Source organism: Protopterus annectens, chromosome 3.part0 (genome assembly GCF_019279795.1).
Source record: "Protopterus annectens isolate FY-2018-M chromosome 3.part0, PAN1.0, whole genome shotgun sequence".
NCBI classification, from domain to species: Eukaryota; Metazoa; Chordata; order Ceratodontiformes; family Protopteridae; genus Protopterus; species Protopterus annectens.
The window spans coordinates 755,274,029-755,291,814 of NC_056731.1; the positions used below are offsets into that span (position 1 = coordinate 755,274,029).

At 40.7% G+C, this 17,786-nt stretch overlaps 1 protein-coding gene across 1 annotated transcript in view; it reads left to right on the forward strand.

Annotated features, from left to right (window-relative positions):
- Nucleotides 1–17,786, forward strand: part of LOC122796926 (collagen alpha-6(VI) chain-like) — a 1,619,258-nt gene that overhangs the window by 1,446,494 nt on the left and 154,978 nt on the right. Inside the window, exons 36-37 of the mRNA XM_044065693.1 lie at nucleotides 13,957–13,968; nucleotides 14,086–14,579. Of these exons, the coding sequence (XP_043921628.1) occupies nucleotides 13,957–13,968; nucleotides 14,086–14,579 (506 nt within the window). The remainder of the gene's footprint in view (nucleotides 1–13,956; nucleotides 13,969–14,085; nucleotides 14,580–17,786) is intronic.

A 17,786-nucleotide genomic window follows, 5' to 3' on the forward strand; every position in this document is an offset into this window, starting at 1 on the left:
TTTCTCTCTATCTCTACCCACCAGTAACCTTTTCTAATTACCATTGCTGGTACACCCCTTCCCCTTTGCCCTTGTGGTATTCCTTGAATACCATCGCTGGTATTCCTTCCTCCTGTTCTTTCTAGTCTAGTTGGTGTGTTTTTGATATTGGGTTTGTTGATATATACTGCCTGTACTTAAATCTCTTTTCTGACTTAGAAAAATAAGAGGTGACGTTCTCTGAAGTTTTGAATTGTTGTGTTTATTTCTCAAGATGTCAGATAAGAATGGTACATCAGGTTTCAAGCACTGTACCTCTTGTAATGGTAAACTACCTAATAGTGACTCTCACGATGATTGTGTTTATTGCTTGGGGGTCCCCCATCTTTCAGTGCAGCCTCCCTATGGGATTTGCCAGAGTTTCAGCCAACGCACTCTGAACAAGCACAAGAATGAACTAATTCTGAAGGGACTACTTAAATCTCCCTTTTTAGAGGCCGTTTCTCCATTGGAGGTCTCAACCCCTCCTACGAAAGATAAGAAAAGGCCCCATTCGGTTCCTTCTTCACCTCAGGTGACCAGGGTAAGTCTGTAAAATCTAAAATTCAAAAGTTATCCTTGGAGCATAAATCTGCCTCGTCGGCACTGTCCTCATCTGCTCCGAGTACTTTGACTGTTGCTACATCGGTGCCAGCTTTGTCGCCGCCTTCAATATTGCCTCCGGCACTGACTATAGACTTCACCTCACCTGCTATGACTTTGGCACCTGTGGCCATTTTGGCACAGTGCATGCCTTCAATGCCTATCTCTGCAGTGATGATTGAACCTCCTGTTTCAGCTCAGGGTGCCCTTTCAGCACCAAGCTCTATTACGACAAGACTGAATCTGACCCTGCTACTCCCTGTCTCTAAACTCAAGACACCGGGACCAGCAGATCACACACCATGGACCCAATACTCTCTGTCCATAGACCTGTTCCTAGGTCAAGTGTATAGCCTGTTCTTTGATCGACCTGACTCTCCATCTGGAGTATCCACTATATCCACCATGAGCCTTTCAGAACTTGATGTGGTGCATCTTGTGGATCAGCTATTGGCAGCCAGGGGGGATACCCCTGCCTTCCAAGACCCATCTTCTGGCAGGACTTGGGTTGACCTCTCCATGGACTCCATCCTATTCTCCTCTTTCAGCCATCCTGGTTCCGAAGCCTTCTGCTCCAACATCCTTCTCGGACCCCCCCCCATCATGGCACCTGTAGTGAACCTCACTGAGACTCCGGGTCTGCCCCTTTGGTCCTCAGTTCCTGCTGAACCTGTCCTTCCTCAATCTCATGATTGGGTGGTAGGTTCCTTGGTTCAGAGCACAGTTCTGTGTGGTCCTTCGGTTCCATCCTCAGTGCCGGTAGCCTCGTCTGCACTGATCCGACTTGAGGCTCCATCCTTGGGAGTGGGTTCGATGGAGCGAGGTGTGACCCCAGTTTTGAGGTTGTCCTTCTCAGTTCCGGGCTCCCATCCCTCTTTGGGTGGGCCTGCTTTCCATGTGATGGTGAGGGCACTCGCTTCTGGAAGCATTCTGCCGACATCGGAACCCCAATTTTCTCCCCCTGAACTACAGCTGCCATGGGCCACCTCCCCAGGACACTGGGTAGAGAAGCCACAGGAAACCCCAGTTCAGGGTACCCACTCTTCCGAGTCCTCCTCAGAAGCCCCCACTGAGGAGCCCCGATGGAAGAGATTGTGCAAGAAGAAGCATGTTGACTCGCCTGAGAAGTCTCTAACAAAAGACATGGATTACGATGATGGTGAAGGGTCCCCACGGTCACCCCCTGATGATGTCTCCTTTGGAGACATCCTTGAAATGTTGAAGCAGAGGGGTGACTGGAAGACCTCCAACCCTTCCTCTGAGGAGTCCCTGTTCCTGCAGGCTTTCCATGCCCGGCCATCTACCTCTTGGGTGATCCCACCTGCTGACAAGCTAGTCAAGCTCATAGTGCAATGCACATGGAAGAACCCTGACTCTATTGAGGTGATTCTTTGGAGACCTGACAAAATTCTTTCCTCTCCTGAGGAGAACAGAGGTTTACCAGTCAATGCTATGGTGGTGGCAGCGGCCAGGAAAAAGGATCTGGCTGAAGAGAGTTCTGCTGACCACCTGCCCAACAGGGAGTCCCTGGCTGTGGACAGATTGGGGAAGCGAGTTTTTGCATCACTGACCTTCGCAATATGGTCCCTGAACTATTTGGCACATTTCACAAGGCTCCAAAGAGACTTGCTCTCCGAACTCTCTAGAACACTCACAGGACAGGTGTCTGACGAGGTAATGGACAAAGTTGCCTCACAGCTTGCTATCCTGGAATCAATCTCCAACTCATCCATGAGGTTGCTTTCCACATGCAACTGAAAGGGTGGATAGACCTGCAGGTTCAAGCACAGTTATGCAGTGTCATGCCTGGCTGAACATTTGTGACCTCATGGATCCCTTCAAGTCTTCCTTTTTGAATGCTCCCATCGAAGCATCTTCCCTTTTTGGTTCCAAAGTGAAGGACATGCTAGCCAGGTGCGAACAGGATGGCAAGACCCTGTCTGCCATAGGCCTACATTTTTCCAACCCTCAACATTCCTTTTCCAGGAACCAGAGGAGTGGGAAAATGTGGCACAAAAAATCTCAGGGTCCTTTCCATGCCGTACTTGGTGAGGATACCTCCAGAGGCAGGAAGGGTAACAATTCCAGAAGGCACCCCTATAGAGGCAGAGGGGGTCCACATAAACAAGGGTCCAGAGATTCTTTCTCTGGACAGTCTTGCCAGTGCTCCTGAACAGCTGCCTGATTGCTTGCATCTGGAAGCAGTCAGGGGTTGTTTCTCTCTGCACCAAGCTGCCTGGTACTCTATTACCACCGATCTTTGGGTGCAGAGTATAATTCCCAAAGGTTACGTCTTTCCCCTTATTTCTCATCTGAAACATCCAACAAAACTTCCCGATGTTCCACCCGGTTAAAGGGAAGAGGCAGCTTCAGAAATAAAAAAGCTGTGTCAAAAAAGAGTCATCCAACCAGTCTCACCAGACCAATATGGATCCAGATTTTACTCAAGATTATTTTCGGTGCCAAAAAAGACAGGGGACTGGAGACCCATTCTGGATTTCAGCAGCTTGAACAAGTCTGTCACCCAAACCAAATTCTGGATGGTCACAGTTCAGTCCATTTTCCTTTTTCTGAGGGATGGCAATTGGATGTGCCCTATAGATCTCCGGGATGCTTATTACCACATCAAATGGACAAGTGCTTCAGGAGTCTGCTTCACTTCTGGCTAAGAGCCAATCATTCCCAGTTTCGTGCCCTGCTGTTCGGTCTTTCTACACCCTCAGAGTGTTCACAAAGTGCATGGAAGTGGTTACAGCTCACTTGAGACTGCAAGGATTTCAAGTGTTTCCATATTTTGATGATTGACTCCTTACTGCCCCCACCAAGTGTCTTCTGGTAACAGCCCTTTAATACACACTTTCTCTGGTGGAAATTTTGGGGATAACTGTGCACTGAGAAAAGTCAAATCTTGCTCCTACCCAGCAGATAGAATTCATCAGAGCAGTCTTCATCACCCAATCCTGTCTGGTGTCGCTCTCAGCTCACAGACTGCAGAGATTGAGACTTCAGCTCCAGGTGATACTCTGTCAAAACAAAGTCTCAGTGAGAGAGGTTCTTCAGCTCTAAGATCCATGGCAGCTTCAATCCCGATAGTGCCTCTCACCAAATCGCACATGTGAATTTTCCAGTGGCTTCTTCTTTCTCAGTGGTTCCTGAATCATCACCCTCTATATTTCCAGATCCAGATAACCAACTCCTGCAAGCAGGACCTTCTTTGGTGGATGAGGCCAAACACAGAACTTTGGAGCCGCCTATTCCAGTCCCCTCAGCCAAAAGCCATTGTGACCACGGATGCTTCCCTGATCGGGTGGGGGGGCATTTCCAGCGAAAGACTGTCCAAGACACATGGTCCACATTGGAGGCCAACCTGCATATCAACATTCTAGAACTGAGAGCAATGCTGTTAGTGTTGCAGGCATTCCATCTGGTTCTTCCTTCTGGAACAATTGCAATTCAGTCAGACAATATGTCAGTAGTCTGGTATATCAACAAGCAAGTAGGTCAAGAGGCCATGAGGATTTGGCAGTGAGTGATAGCTTCCAACCATTTTCTGATAGCAACATATATCCCGGGGAGCTCCAACGTAATTGTAGACTAGTTGAGCAGATGTATTCTCCTGCCCCACAAGTGATCACTCAATCCCAATGTGGTGGCAGAAATTTTCAGCCACTGGGGCCAGACATGCTGCGACCTTTTCACCTCTCCATCGAACAACAAGTGCAGCAGCTATTTTGTCCTATTCCTCCCAAAGGGGGAGCCCCCAAGGGATACTCTGATTCATGATTGGCCCACAGGACTCCTTTATGCTTATCACTCCATTCCTTTGATTCCACAGTTCTTAAAGAAAGCTCATCGGTTGAAATGCAGAGTGATCCTCATAGACCCCTTCTGTCCTCGACAAGTTTGGTTCCCCTTCTTTCGGCCTCATCTGGTATACCCGCCATGAATTCTGGGCCCTCTTCCAAACCTGATTACTCACCCCCAAGGGTTGAGCCACCTGAATCTGTCCAGTCTCAAGCTGACAGCTTGGTTTCTCCACTTCCATTAGTTGCCAGGCAGGCTAATCTCTCCTCACCTGTTTGGGACATTATCCTGGCCTCTCATAAACCATCCATCAGAAGACTGTATCAGGACAAATGAAAAAAGTTCTCCCTCTGGTCAAAGGATAAGATGTTAGATCCGTATTTGTCTGTAATCGCAGGGGTTTTACAATACTTGTCTAAGTTTTTTGAAGTTGGAGCCGCAGCCTGTACCATACGAGTACATCTGGCAGCAATTTCAAATTACCAAAATGGGCTGGATGGTACGCCTCTCATCTCACTATGCTTATGTAAAACTTTCTCAAAATAGTTTTCCACATCAGGCCCCCAGTCAGACAGCCTATAGAGCCATGGAACCTCATGTTAGTTCTGCCATCTTTGATTCAACCTCCCTTTGAACCCGCAGCGAAGTGTGACCTGAAATTCTTGTATTGATAATCCTTGTTCTTGGTAGCCATTATATCAGCCAGACGGGTTTCGGAGCTACAGGCATTGGGCATCAGAAGACCCTATTTGGTCTTCCACAAGGACAGAGTATCACTCCGGATGAACCCCTCCTTTCTCCCCAAAGTTGTTTCTGAGTTTTCCATCAATCAGTCTATTGATCTTCCAGTATTTTTTGCAAACTTTTCTAATAAAAGAGAATACTGCCTACATTCCTGGGATGTCCACAGGCAATTGTGATTCTATTTGGACAGGATCAAAACAATATGTAAGATTGACCAACTGTTCATTTCCTTTTCTGGGCCTAGAATGGGAAACTCTGTCTCCAAGGTCACTTTATCGAAATGACTAAGGGACAGCATATGTTTCACTTATTCATTTGCAAAAGAACCTATGCTGCAGGATATTAAAGTCCATTCTACCAGATCTATGGCCACTTCTGTAGCCTTCCATTCCAGAGCTTCTATGGATGACATTTGTGCAGCAGTCACTTGGGCTAAACCCCACACTTTTATCAATCATTACAAATTGGATGTGGTCTCCAAGGGAGAGCTGTCTTCGGCTCAATGGTTCTCAGGAACATTCTTCCATAAGGGCCACCCAAGGATGATAAGGTAGCTGGGGACTCTGTCCCATTGGTGATGAATGCAAAGAAGATTAACAGCATCAGATAAAGAAGTTATATCTTACCATAATGTTCCATCTGTGTTGTTCATCTTCTTTCATTCATCACTTCCCACCCTCCTTCCCCCGCCAAAGGCTCCTGGTGGATACTTCGGGTCCAGAAATAGTCTCTGCTTTACTTGTATAACTTGGGCAAACTCGATCTGAGGTAACAGGGAGAAGGGCATTGTGAGTAGAAGCTTAGTTCGAGAGTTTTTTGGCTGGCGCGAGCTTGGTACTAGTCTGATTCAGTTCCGAGGGCTCGGAACTGAACCCATCGGTGATGAATGAAAGAGGATGAACAACACAGATGGAACGATATGGTAAGACATAACTTCTTTTTCACTTTAATAACTTAGCATGTATATTCTTGAAAAATGAGGGTAGTGATGCAACACAAATATCTAGGTATCGTTAAAGAGTTCAAATGGTCAACATCTTAAAAAAGAAAAGAAAAAAATAAATGCTTGAGAACAAGACAATACAATTTAAAAATACAAGGTGACTGAATCAAAGGAAATATAACAAAGTAGTTTAGGACATCTTTATCAGTTTGTTCAATCAAGAAAGTAAAATGATTGTATTGCACTTAAATTTGCTTTGCCTGTTGTCATTTTTTAAATATTCTGATTATTTTTTTCTCCATTTTTTTACTTCTTTGACTGCAGTGGAAGGTAATCTCTATCAGTCTGACAGCTAGGTGTGGGAGACAGTTTGTAAAGAGCAGTGGTTATTCTAGAGAAAGTAAAATAATTGCTGCAATTTCTAGGATGTTGAGCAATAATGACTCGACATTCAAGCTGTTTGTGATCAGTTCTTCCATTTACTTGCTTGCTGTTTACTGAGCAGAGTAGCTTTGACTGCACTGCTACATGAAGTGTAGCTGAATAGTGGCTAGTGTGAACAAAATCAAATATTCACCCATTTCAGTACCACTAAAGCATCCTCCTTCTTATTGTGGAGCTTAAGCCTGTTTTGTGCAGGGCCAGATCCACTTGCACTGACTATGCTGTGCTATGCATTACTTCTATAAAGAGACCCTGTTCCTTATTTTCTGTAGTGTTAGTACTCCTTCAACCTCCCCTTTTGTGTTAACATTGCCTCATTCCTTCCTAAATTCTTTATCTACAGTTTATTTCTCAAAAGCACTGCACATTATGAAGGCGTTGCCCTTCCATTGCCAGGCTTCTAGCTCTTGAAATCCTAGAGGCAGTGAAGCAACAAAGTCACTGATCAAACCCATAATTCCGTATGTCGGACATGTAAATACCAAGCAGATTTCGTGGCATCCCTCTCACTGTTCACAACATGTAGTAAGAATCACAAATCACACCTACACAAATTCAACATACTCAAAACATGACAACACTTATTATTAGGTATCAGAGTAAGCCCCTTAATACATCTTTTTCATGTACCCCAGCTTATGTCACCACAGACAACCATACTCAAATCTAGTACTCATAAACTAGCTTCTGTGACTCCATAGTTAGACATACCAATTCCCTACTGACTTGGATAGACAAGGACAAGGTTTACAGTGAGCTGCCTTTTAGGAGCCAGGATTGCTGGTATCACAAAGCCAGTTAAAACCCCCTTCAGTAGCAGGTATGAATATGGCATGCAAGTAATCCATGTAGAAGTCAGTGACCTGGTCCGCAAAACCCTGACAGACATGGAGAAAGACAAGTGTCAAATAATGACAAGACTCTGGGTCTGAATGGAATTCTCCTTTTTCCAAGAATAATGCCTAAACATGAGGAAAATTATTTGGATTTAACAATTTTCTAAATAGCTGGTATCATTTAGGGCTGTCACAATGTGCTTGGGCACCCTGAGACAAGATGATTGACAGCCAGTCTTGCTTTGGGAAGGATGGCCTGGATCTCTCATTCTATATACTGGCTAAGGCATTTGCTGCCCTCATAGTGCCTTTTTTAGGTGGAAGTTATCAAATTAATATCTCATTGTAGCAAACACATTGAATCCCAAACTGAACAACATCAGGGTGGTTCTTCTCAATGCTAGGAGTCTTAACAACAAACTACCTGATCTTGATTCATTGCTGTATCTGGAATGTGTCCATGTATGTGTTGTTACTTAGAATGGGTTCAGATAAAAGGAAAGCGCACCCTTTGTACCACAATTTGGTGTTTACAATGCCATCAGATATGATGGAAATTGGGGTGGAGTTTTAGTTGTTTGTTAGTGATAATATCCCCTCAAGACTAATAGCCAGAGACTCTAATGGAGAGTTCTTGGTATGCTAGCTTAACTTAGACAAGTCAAACATAGTCTGTTATGGATCACCCTCCATGATCCCAGATTATCCTACACTGCTCTTTACATTTCTAGAGGATGTCCATGTAAGAAAACACTCTGTAAGACTGGGTGACTTCAACTAACCTTCCATAGATTGGAGGATATCATGATTATTCATCAAAGGGTTATTCTTCAACTGGCAAATCAACAAAAATAAATAATTGAAAACCACTTTCAGAGAACATGTTTTAAAGCTTTGTTTTGTAGGCCAAGCCCCATTGCACCTCCCATGAGGGGGGATACCCCTAATATGTGTGTGTGTGTGTGTGTGTGTGTGTGTGTGTGTGTGTGTGTGTGTGTGTGTGTGTCTATATAGAGATTATATATATATATATATATATATATATATACACACACACACACACACACACACACACACACACACACACATGTTCATTGAAAGTGGCTTTCAGCAACAAAGCCTTTGCTCTGCTATCAAGTAATAAGCACTAGATGAATACACACATTCCCAAGTGCAGCACCTGCACTTTTAATGGCAGATATGTTCAATGAGTTTTAGAATGGGGGAACAAAAACCTTGCTGTATCAAATTGTCCTCAAACCCACAAGAGACAGAAACATTCTTAATCTGGTCCTCATTAACTCAGCCCCTATATATTCCACCACCCTGGCCTGCCCCTCACCAGCTTATGACTTCTACTCTCAAAGCTTCCATTACCACCATTAACCAACATCACCCTCCTTAGAGGCATTAAAAAGGTGAACCTTAAACAACTGCACAATGAAATCTCAATTTTTTTCCCCAAAACATTTACATAGTTAATCCCAAATATGCAGAGAACTGCAATAAGGATTTTTATGCCCATTTAGCGAAATCTCTCAATCTAACAAAATACATTGGGAAGTTCAAATATAAAACAAAATTCACAGCAGCTTCCAAATAAAACTTGTAATCCACAAAATGAGGCAGCTTTTCAGGCAAAACAATAAAGCCCTGAGCTGGGCAAGCTTAGAAAATTGTGAAAAAAACCCACAGATGGCTCAGCACACTTCAGTTCACTTTATTCCACAGAAACACAGCACATTAATGCTCCACCATACGTTCTCGTTTTAAAAATCACTTCCTCAGATGTGGGCTGTTCAAACTACTAGTGCTTTTATACCATTCACTTAATTACATGGATTAGATTAATAAATTAATTGAAAGGTTAATTTAGTTTAAAACCAAAAACTTTTCTTGTTGGATCTCTCTCTCTGTGTTGCCACAATTAAAACACATTTAATGTTACAATGTTTGATGAATAAATATGTAGAAATAAAAATATGTTTTAAATAAAAATCCTTAAAACACTTGACTGCAAAGAATATATTATAAAGTTAAAATACTATTAGAAACACATTTAGTAGGACTCAAAGGTTAAAATTACCAACTTGAATATTTGCTTTAAATGAACTTGATCATCCATCTAGTGGATGAATCATGAAATTACAGGTATTATAAAAATTGCACTGTAAACCAGAGGCAAATTGTATAGCCTCACTCAATTAAAACAATGTTAAAAACAGGAAAATATAAGGGAAAAATAAGTTCAACACCTTTGATAAATGAGTGTAACACTTGTGTTCATAACATATTACAAACCCAACGTTTTAATAAAAATACAAATACAAAAAAAGCCTAAAGACCTACTGTAACTATTGGAAAACATGGGTAAAAACATGATAAAATTCCACATAAAGGGCAAATGCATATCACAGTTTTGCTGCTCTCAATTTTAATAATGGGGCTATGGAGATACGTTCATTGAAACCCTGTGGCTTATTAGCCTCCAAACTTATCTGCCACCATAATTCTCTGTACTCCAAACATTCCACCCATAAACCCCCTCTGCCACTCTTTTCCACCCTTTCTATCACAAAAAATGTATAGTATGCATCTTCACAGCTTTGTTTGTGTTTGTACAATGCATTAGTCTGTTTGTTTGTTTCTAGGTCATACATATGTTCGTATACCCTTATCCTGAGCTTGCATTCTGTATTCCCTATATAGAATGCATCACATGTTTGACATTTCGCTGAATATACAAGCCCAAAGGAGTCACAATTATTAAAATCCTTGCCTTCTCTGAACTTCTTGGTTTGGTTTGAGACAGAAGTGACAGAAAGGAGACCAAATGACTTTAAGCCAATTTTAGGATTACCAGTATTTGATACGGTAGGCCCAGTAAAAAAGGCGAATGACAATGTTGGCAGTGCACTCATCTTGGAGTATAATGCTTGTGCAAAAATGGTAAGACAAACTACAGATAAGGAATGGAATAAATTTTTAGCATTTACTGACTTAGAGAAACTAAAGAATGAAAAGCTAAGAGTAGTTTATAAGAATTCAAGTAACTTAAAACTTGTATTGGAAAATGGTACAAACCAAGAAGTTCAGAGATGGAGAAAAAGGAAGGGAACGTTTAAATGTGGACATTGTCAACAGTGTGCATACATGAGCAATGCAGAAAGTGTGTATTTGGAAAGCAGGGGAATCACCCTGGAAGGCAAGGATTTTAATAATTGTGACTCCTTTGGGCTTGTATATTTAGCGAAATGTCAAACCTGTGATGCATTCTATATAGGGAATACAGAATGCAAGCTCAGGAGAAGGGTATACAAACATATCTATGACCTAGAAACAAACAAACAGACTAATGCATTGTACAAACACAAACAAAGCTGTGAAGATGCATGCTATACATTTTTGTGATAGAAAGGGTGGAAAAGAGTGGCAGAGGGGGTTTATGGGAGGAATGTTTGGAGTACAGAGAATTATGGTGGAAGATGATAGAAGTATTATTTTGTTAAATGTATTTTCTCTCTCTCTCTCTCTCTCTCTCTCTCTCTATCTCTCTGTCTCTCTCTCTATGAAAATGTTAATAAAAAATGCAATTTAAAAAAAACTACAAGTAGGGCCACAACTCCTCAGCATGAGAATAATATAAAAGACCTCACCCAGAAACCAAAGGCTAGTTTAAAAGCAAGCAAAGCATCCCATAAACTGAGGTTAGCATCTGAGTAAAGGATAACTGCAAGTACTTATTCATTTATGTTATAAAATTAAGAAATAATTCACAACTATGTTCTGCACTTTTCCTCAGTGGGTACCCCACTCAAACCAAACTGACATTTCATATATTTCCTATATCTTGGCAAACAAGTATTCTACCAGTTTCTCCCCTGAAACTCCCGTCTCAAATCCAGTCATTCCTGATTCATTCCTACCCCTCCCCCCCCCATTATCACAAAGGAACATGCCCTAAAGATACTTTCAAAGACCAAAAACACTTCCTGTATGGATGTTATCTGGTAAGCAGTGCCAAACATGCTCTTGCAGAACCCCTACTTAAGGTGCTTAACCTAAGCTTAGCTATGGGCTATGCTCCCAAAGCCTGGGACACTGCTGTGGTGATACCCTTGTACAACTGTGCACCGACCAATGACCCTAGCAATTACAGGCCAATCAGCCTTACGAGTGCAAGTGGTGGATGTGTTGTCATCTGCATGCTCATGTCAACATGCGTGTGATGTTACCCAACACAGATTTTTATTTCTAGTTTTCATTCTCTAACACTGGAGTAACAATAGAAGACTTGTAATTATTTGTTTCCCTTAGACCATGCAGTCAGTAGGAGACAGTTGAAGAAATGGAATAGTGGGTAACTCTGTAGCACCCTATGAAGAAGGCATAATTCTTGTCATTATAAAGCTAACACTGACAACATAGGTGGCATACAATATACCTGAACAAATATTGTACAAAGTCTGGAATATACCTTCAAACTTAAGTTTCATGTGCTTCAGGAACTGGCATTTTTTTCAAACTGTTGTGTCCAAAAATAGCAGAGAAATGGACCTCTCATAGCTAAGTGAAAAGCAAAAATTACCAGAAACCATTACAGTTTCTGTAGTGCAGGCTGTAATACATAAAATGAGGTAGACAAAAAGCAATCATGAGATACCGTTACACCAGTATAAGAGCAGAAATAGTGTAGATGCTTTAAACTAAACGTGAGGCAGCCTAAATTCAGGTCTGTAAGAACTAATGAATTTAATCATTGAAAAGATTCTATTTTGAATTCAAATCACAGAAGAATCTCAGATATTACAGTGGCATAACATTGACCAAACTGCTTTTACCAAATACCCCTGATACATTTATGCTACCAGGTTATATCCAAAAAACTGACTTGTGATGGTAGATAAAGGACACTTGGCTGACCTAGTCTATCTATTTCCATCCTCTTTGGGTAAACCACATGTCCTGGTTAGCCAACAGCTGTTTCTCTAGAGTAAAATTTTACAGGTATCTGTTTCATGCATTCTTGGCAGAATGATTTAGAAAAAGTGGTACATGTGGCATGTGTTACTTGCAGTCAGGCATTTCATACTGCACCATGTAAGACTGTAATGAACAAATGGAGGAACTGATTGCCAAGTCTGTGACAGTTAACGCAGACAGAACTGTATCTTGCACTGAAATGCTGCATTCATTCTGCAGGAGTGGAAATGACTAAAATACTTCCTCAAAAGTGCTGCTTGAGAAATTAATTGCTGAGTAATGCATAAGTGTCCAAACTGCACATTTAGTGATGGAAGTCACGTCTGTGAGATAAACTCCTTTCTTCTGGAATGCAATAACCTACAATCTAGTTATTAAAAAATGTCAAAGCACAAAGCATGGGAGCAATGGAGGAACTCTGCTTACCATGGGAAAAAAATACATCACTAGTTTTATCAAAAGCCATTTCTACTGTGTTTTTTTCCATTCAAAATTATTTTCAGCCAACTGACATTCAAGAGACTGTCCTGAAGCTAAAATGCTACTATACAGCTATTTCATCTAGTATAACAGACCTCATTTGTGAAGCTGACTTTGAAGAGGCACCTAAACCAATGGGGCATCTCAAAGAGTGTCCACAGAACAAACTGGAGCACACATCTTATATACTGAGTCTATTCACTAGCTCAGAATATGTGCAACTGGAATGGGGTCATATAGGGGAATATAAAATGCCTTAAAAGGAGCAATAGCATACAAAAGGGTGATATCTATCAGAAAGATGACCAAGAACTTAATATCATAGAAAAAAAAGAGCTATCTGAAGAAACACTGGATTCAGCATTATACAACGAGCAGTTCAAACTGCAATGAACCAAATAAAGGAAGCGATAAAATAAGAATCATAGTTTTAAAACAACAAAGTTAAACAAGAAAAAATTAGTGATTTACTGTGTTTTTCCTTCAGACCAGCACTTTATTATACTCAGAATGGGCGCTTTAATTTATTCACATACAGACTTTTTCAGACACTCTGCTCTCTGTGTGCAATAAACAGTTGGTCTGAAGGAAGGAACAACAGAATGAATCATAGATTTGTTCTTGTTTTACTTTCAAATAAGGGAAACAACTTATTTAGTGGTTACCTACAATAAGGACTTGAAGTTATGGTTAAACAAGACAGACTGGCCAGATAAGCCAAGTTGTCATTTTCTGCTGATGATTTCTGTGAAATACATCATCCAAGCAATCAATGTATAACTTCTTCTGTAAAAGTTAAGTATAGATATCTGTAACATTTTATGACTTTTCAGTAATTCCAGTTTATTAATTTCATCTGAATCTACAAATTGCTATTAAAAATAATGATACCATGTTTCTGCTGAGTAAACTATGACAGCAGTTTTATAAATAAAATATGCAGGTAAAAGGTATATTATTATTATTATTATTAATGTTTTCATTGACTTTAATTATCCCTTAAACATTTCCATGAGACAATACATTTTGAAATCTATGCAAATTACATAAGTTCTAGTGGTAATGCTGTGCATCTAAAGAATGTTTCTTTTTTCTCCCCAGCCTGCACAAGAGGTAATTCATATTTTTGTATCCAGTCTTTTCTTCACTATAATGAATATCATAATGATTATATTTATTACAATAAGAGTACTAAACTTAGTTTGCAAATAATTTTATGTTTTGTTTAAGGAATAAAGAGATGTCCTGCATTCCCAACAGAACTAGTATTTGCACTTGATATGTCCAATGATGTACAATCACAGCAGTTTAGAACAATGAAGACAATTATGAAATCTATTCTTGACAACTTGCATGTCAGTGAAAATAATTGCCCCACTGGAGCACGTGTGACAGTTGTTTCGTATAACAAACACACAAAGTATGCAATCCGTTTCTCTGAGTATAAAAATAAAGCCATGCTAATACAGGCTGTCGAAGACTTAGTACTGAGGATATCATCTACCTCTCGCAGTATTGGCACAGCAATGAGATTTGTTGGGAGAAATGCATTTAAACGGTTCCATCCCAGCATCTTTACAAGGAAAATTGCAATATTTTTCACTGGTGGAGATGCTACAGATTTATCTGAAATAAATACAGCAGTTTTGGAATATAAAGCATTAGACATTATTCCAGTCATCGTTGCCCTTCAACGGGTACCAAATATAAAACGAGCTTTTCAGGTAAGTTCAAATACTGCTTCTGTAAATGAATATGAAAATCTGTTATGAACCTGTAAGGATTTCTTAATGTTATAGCTGTCTTTACAGTATATTTATTAGTCTGAACTAGTATAAACTGTAAACTCCACCTCTGTGTTTTAGAAAATCTGTGCAAATCATTACTGCAATAATACTGACTGCTGATGAAAGGACTATGTAACTGTACAGCAATGTGTAACAAGTAACAAAGTGGCAACAGTGCGTAAACCAACACGGGTTGTAAACAGCATTTCCCAAAACATGTCGATGAAATTCAATGAAAGATGGAGGCATTTCTTCCATTTTCTTTTTTTCTTTCTTTCTTTCTTTAGCTAATTAGATTAGACTAAGCAGTCCATTCTCAGCCATGACTTGCTACTATACAACAAGAGAAAAGGGTTAATGTTCCAAATAAAAACAATGATTTCTACAGCATTTCATGTCTTAAAATGAGCAAATAGAAACGTAACAGAGCATAATTATATCATTTCACCAAAAGCATACCAGTCTAGTCTCAGTTCCTATATGTATATGTACACTGAGTCTGGCAGTGAGCAAGTTTGCTTTAAAGTGGATCATGCAGGAAGAAATCCTGATGTGCAGGGGCAGAGAGTTGCATAACTCCGGGGCCAAAAATGAAAGGAAGTGGAGAAACATTCAACTGAGTGTTGGGGCTGTGTTAAGGTAAATGAGTCTGGAGAAGAATTCTGAAGAGTGTAAGACCAATAACTGGAGTTTTAAAATGGATATTTTGAAAATATTATTTATGAAAATAGATAGAGCAGGGTATCTCTAGAAAGTTTCAAATCAAGAAGGAAGATAATGGGACCACTCTGTGTGAAAAGATTAGAGAGTGATGGTTTGACTGATATTGAATACACACACAAACACACACACACACACACACACACACACACACACACACACACACACACACACACACACACACACACACACACACACACACACACACACACACACTGCTAGTGAAGCTGGAACATGCCTGCTAGTTTTAGGCATCTCTGAAGTAAGGGCAAGACTTTAAGATTATAATTTTCAATGTAAATTATTTTTAAACATTTATGAGGAAGTGCAGATGTTCGTCATATTGATGGCTGCTGCAGTGGTCATACCTATATTTGTTATATCCTGCCAAGGATATAACAGCTGGCAAGCTCCCAAAGCTTCAGGTCACTTTCCATGCACCCAAACCATCAGTCAGCTCAAGCTGAGCTGACTAAAAAGACAGGTTTGGGAGCCAAGCCCTTCGAGCTTTCCTGCTGTTGAAGCAGTGCTCCTTTAAGGGCTTTCGAGGACTGATAGTCAGTTTGTGCTGTTCCTTTGCTGTGCAGATGAGTTGCCTTAGTGGAAAGACCTTCCACATTAAAAAGTTGTTTGCTTTATTGTACTTTCTTGTTTAGGAAAGTTGTTTTTAAACAAGGAGTTTGTGTTTTAGTGGAATTTCAAAAAACTTAACTGTACTTTTAAAATGGATGCACATGTTTTTTTCCTGTCAGTTAAATGTTGTTTAAAGTAATTGAAGACTGTTTTTCTGTGGAGAAATTGCATTTATTTTACTTTTGGGGCCTGACAAAGTGTTTAAAATTGCTCTCTACTGTGTTCTTGTGTGAAAAAAGTGATTTTTAAAGACTAAATTTTTATCAATTCTTGCAGCTCGTCCAGTCCCTCAGAAAATACTATGAGGTGTTACAGAAGGACTTTCTAGAACTTGCAACAATTCCTCCAGTTTTGTCATCTTTGGAGCGTGTGTGGGTTCCAAAAAGAATTCAGGAACCCCACAAAACCAAGGACATTCCAACAAGTCAAAATGACTGTTTAAGGGGCCTTGTCCTCCCCACCCCACTACCCTGGCAGTCCGTTTTCTCTTCCAGAATGCCTGGATCACCACTTTTTCTCTTTGGAAACAGTTTCAGACAGATGGTTTCTGAAGATCATTCATCAGGGTTATAGATGGAAGTGGGAGGAGATCCATCCTTACGGGCGGTAATTCCTTAACCAGGCCAGGCTACTCTATTTCCTCTTGTCCTTCAACACATACTGTGTTAGGTAGTGATATAACCAGTTCCTCCTTCCCAGATTGTGAAATGTTTTTATTCAAGGATGTTTTTAGTGGCAAAGAAAGAAGATGCTTGTTGAACAGTTCTGGATCTTTCCTTCCTAAACCTGTTTTTGATGGTGCCCAAGTTCAAAATGCTGCCACTTCACAACCTGTTACTCTTCTTCCTCATTTACATTTCCTGGTAACACTAGGTTTAAAAGATGCTTGTCACTGCATCTTTAGTCTATGAGACATCAAGTGCTTTATAAGGTTTGTGTATCTGGATCACATTATCAGTGCTCTGCCTTACCCTTTGGACTATACCCTGCACCAGTAGTGTTCACGAAGTGTCTAATTCCAGTTATAGCTCACTGCATGCTACAGGGTATCCACACCTGTACAGAGTCTTTTTCAAAGTGTCATGAATCTCTCACTTGGGTGAGAAATCTCTTACACAAGGTGGGATTACTAGAGAACATCCAAATGTCTTTTTTGACTTCTTCACACAGGATTGTGTATCTGGGGTGTCAGCTAGACACCTCAATTGGAACAGCATTTCTTCCACAGGAAAAAGTACAAGTATATATAGATCTACTTCTAAGATTTCCCATTCAGACTTCAGTCATTGCCAGTGAATATGTAAGAATCTTGAGTCTCGTTGCATCTTTTTTTCTCAAGATATCCCTGGCAAGACCCCACATGTGAAAAGTAGAATGGTATCTGAAGTCTCTTTGATCCTAGCACTAATATCCTTTGCTTTTCAAATCAAAGTTCTAGGGTTTGGCAGAAATGAAATTACCTGGTGGAGACAACAAATGTTCATAAACCCAGGTCTACTCTTCCCCTTCCCTGCTCCAAAGCAATCAGTTACCACAGATGCATCAGACTTTACTTAGGGACCAGTTTCAGGAGGGATAAAAATGCAAGGTGTGTGGGACACCAAGGACAGATACAAGCACATAAATATAACAGAAATGCTTACCTTAATCAAGGCACTCAACTCTCTGACTCATCTTTGGTCCCTTGGACCTATTCAAGTTGTTGCACACAATACCATAGCCATGTGCTGCATCAACAAGCAAAGGGGAACCAGGTCATAGCCCTTTTGCAGACTAGCCATGTTAGCTTGG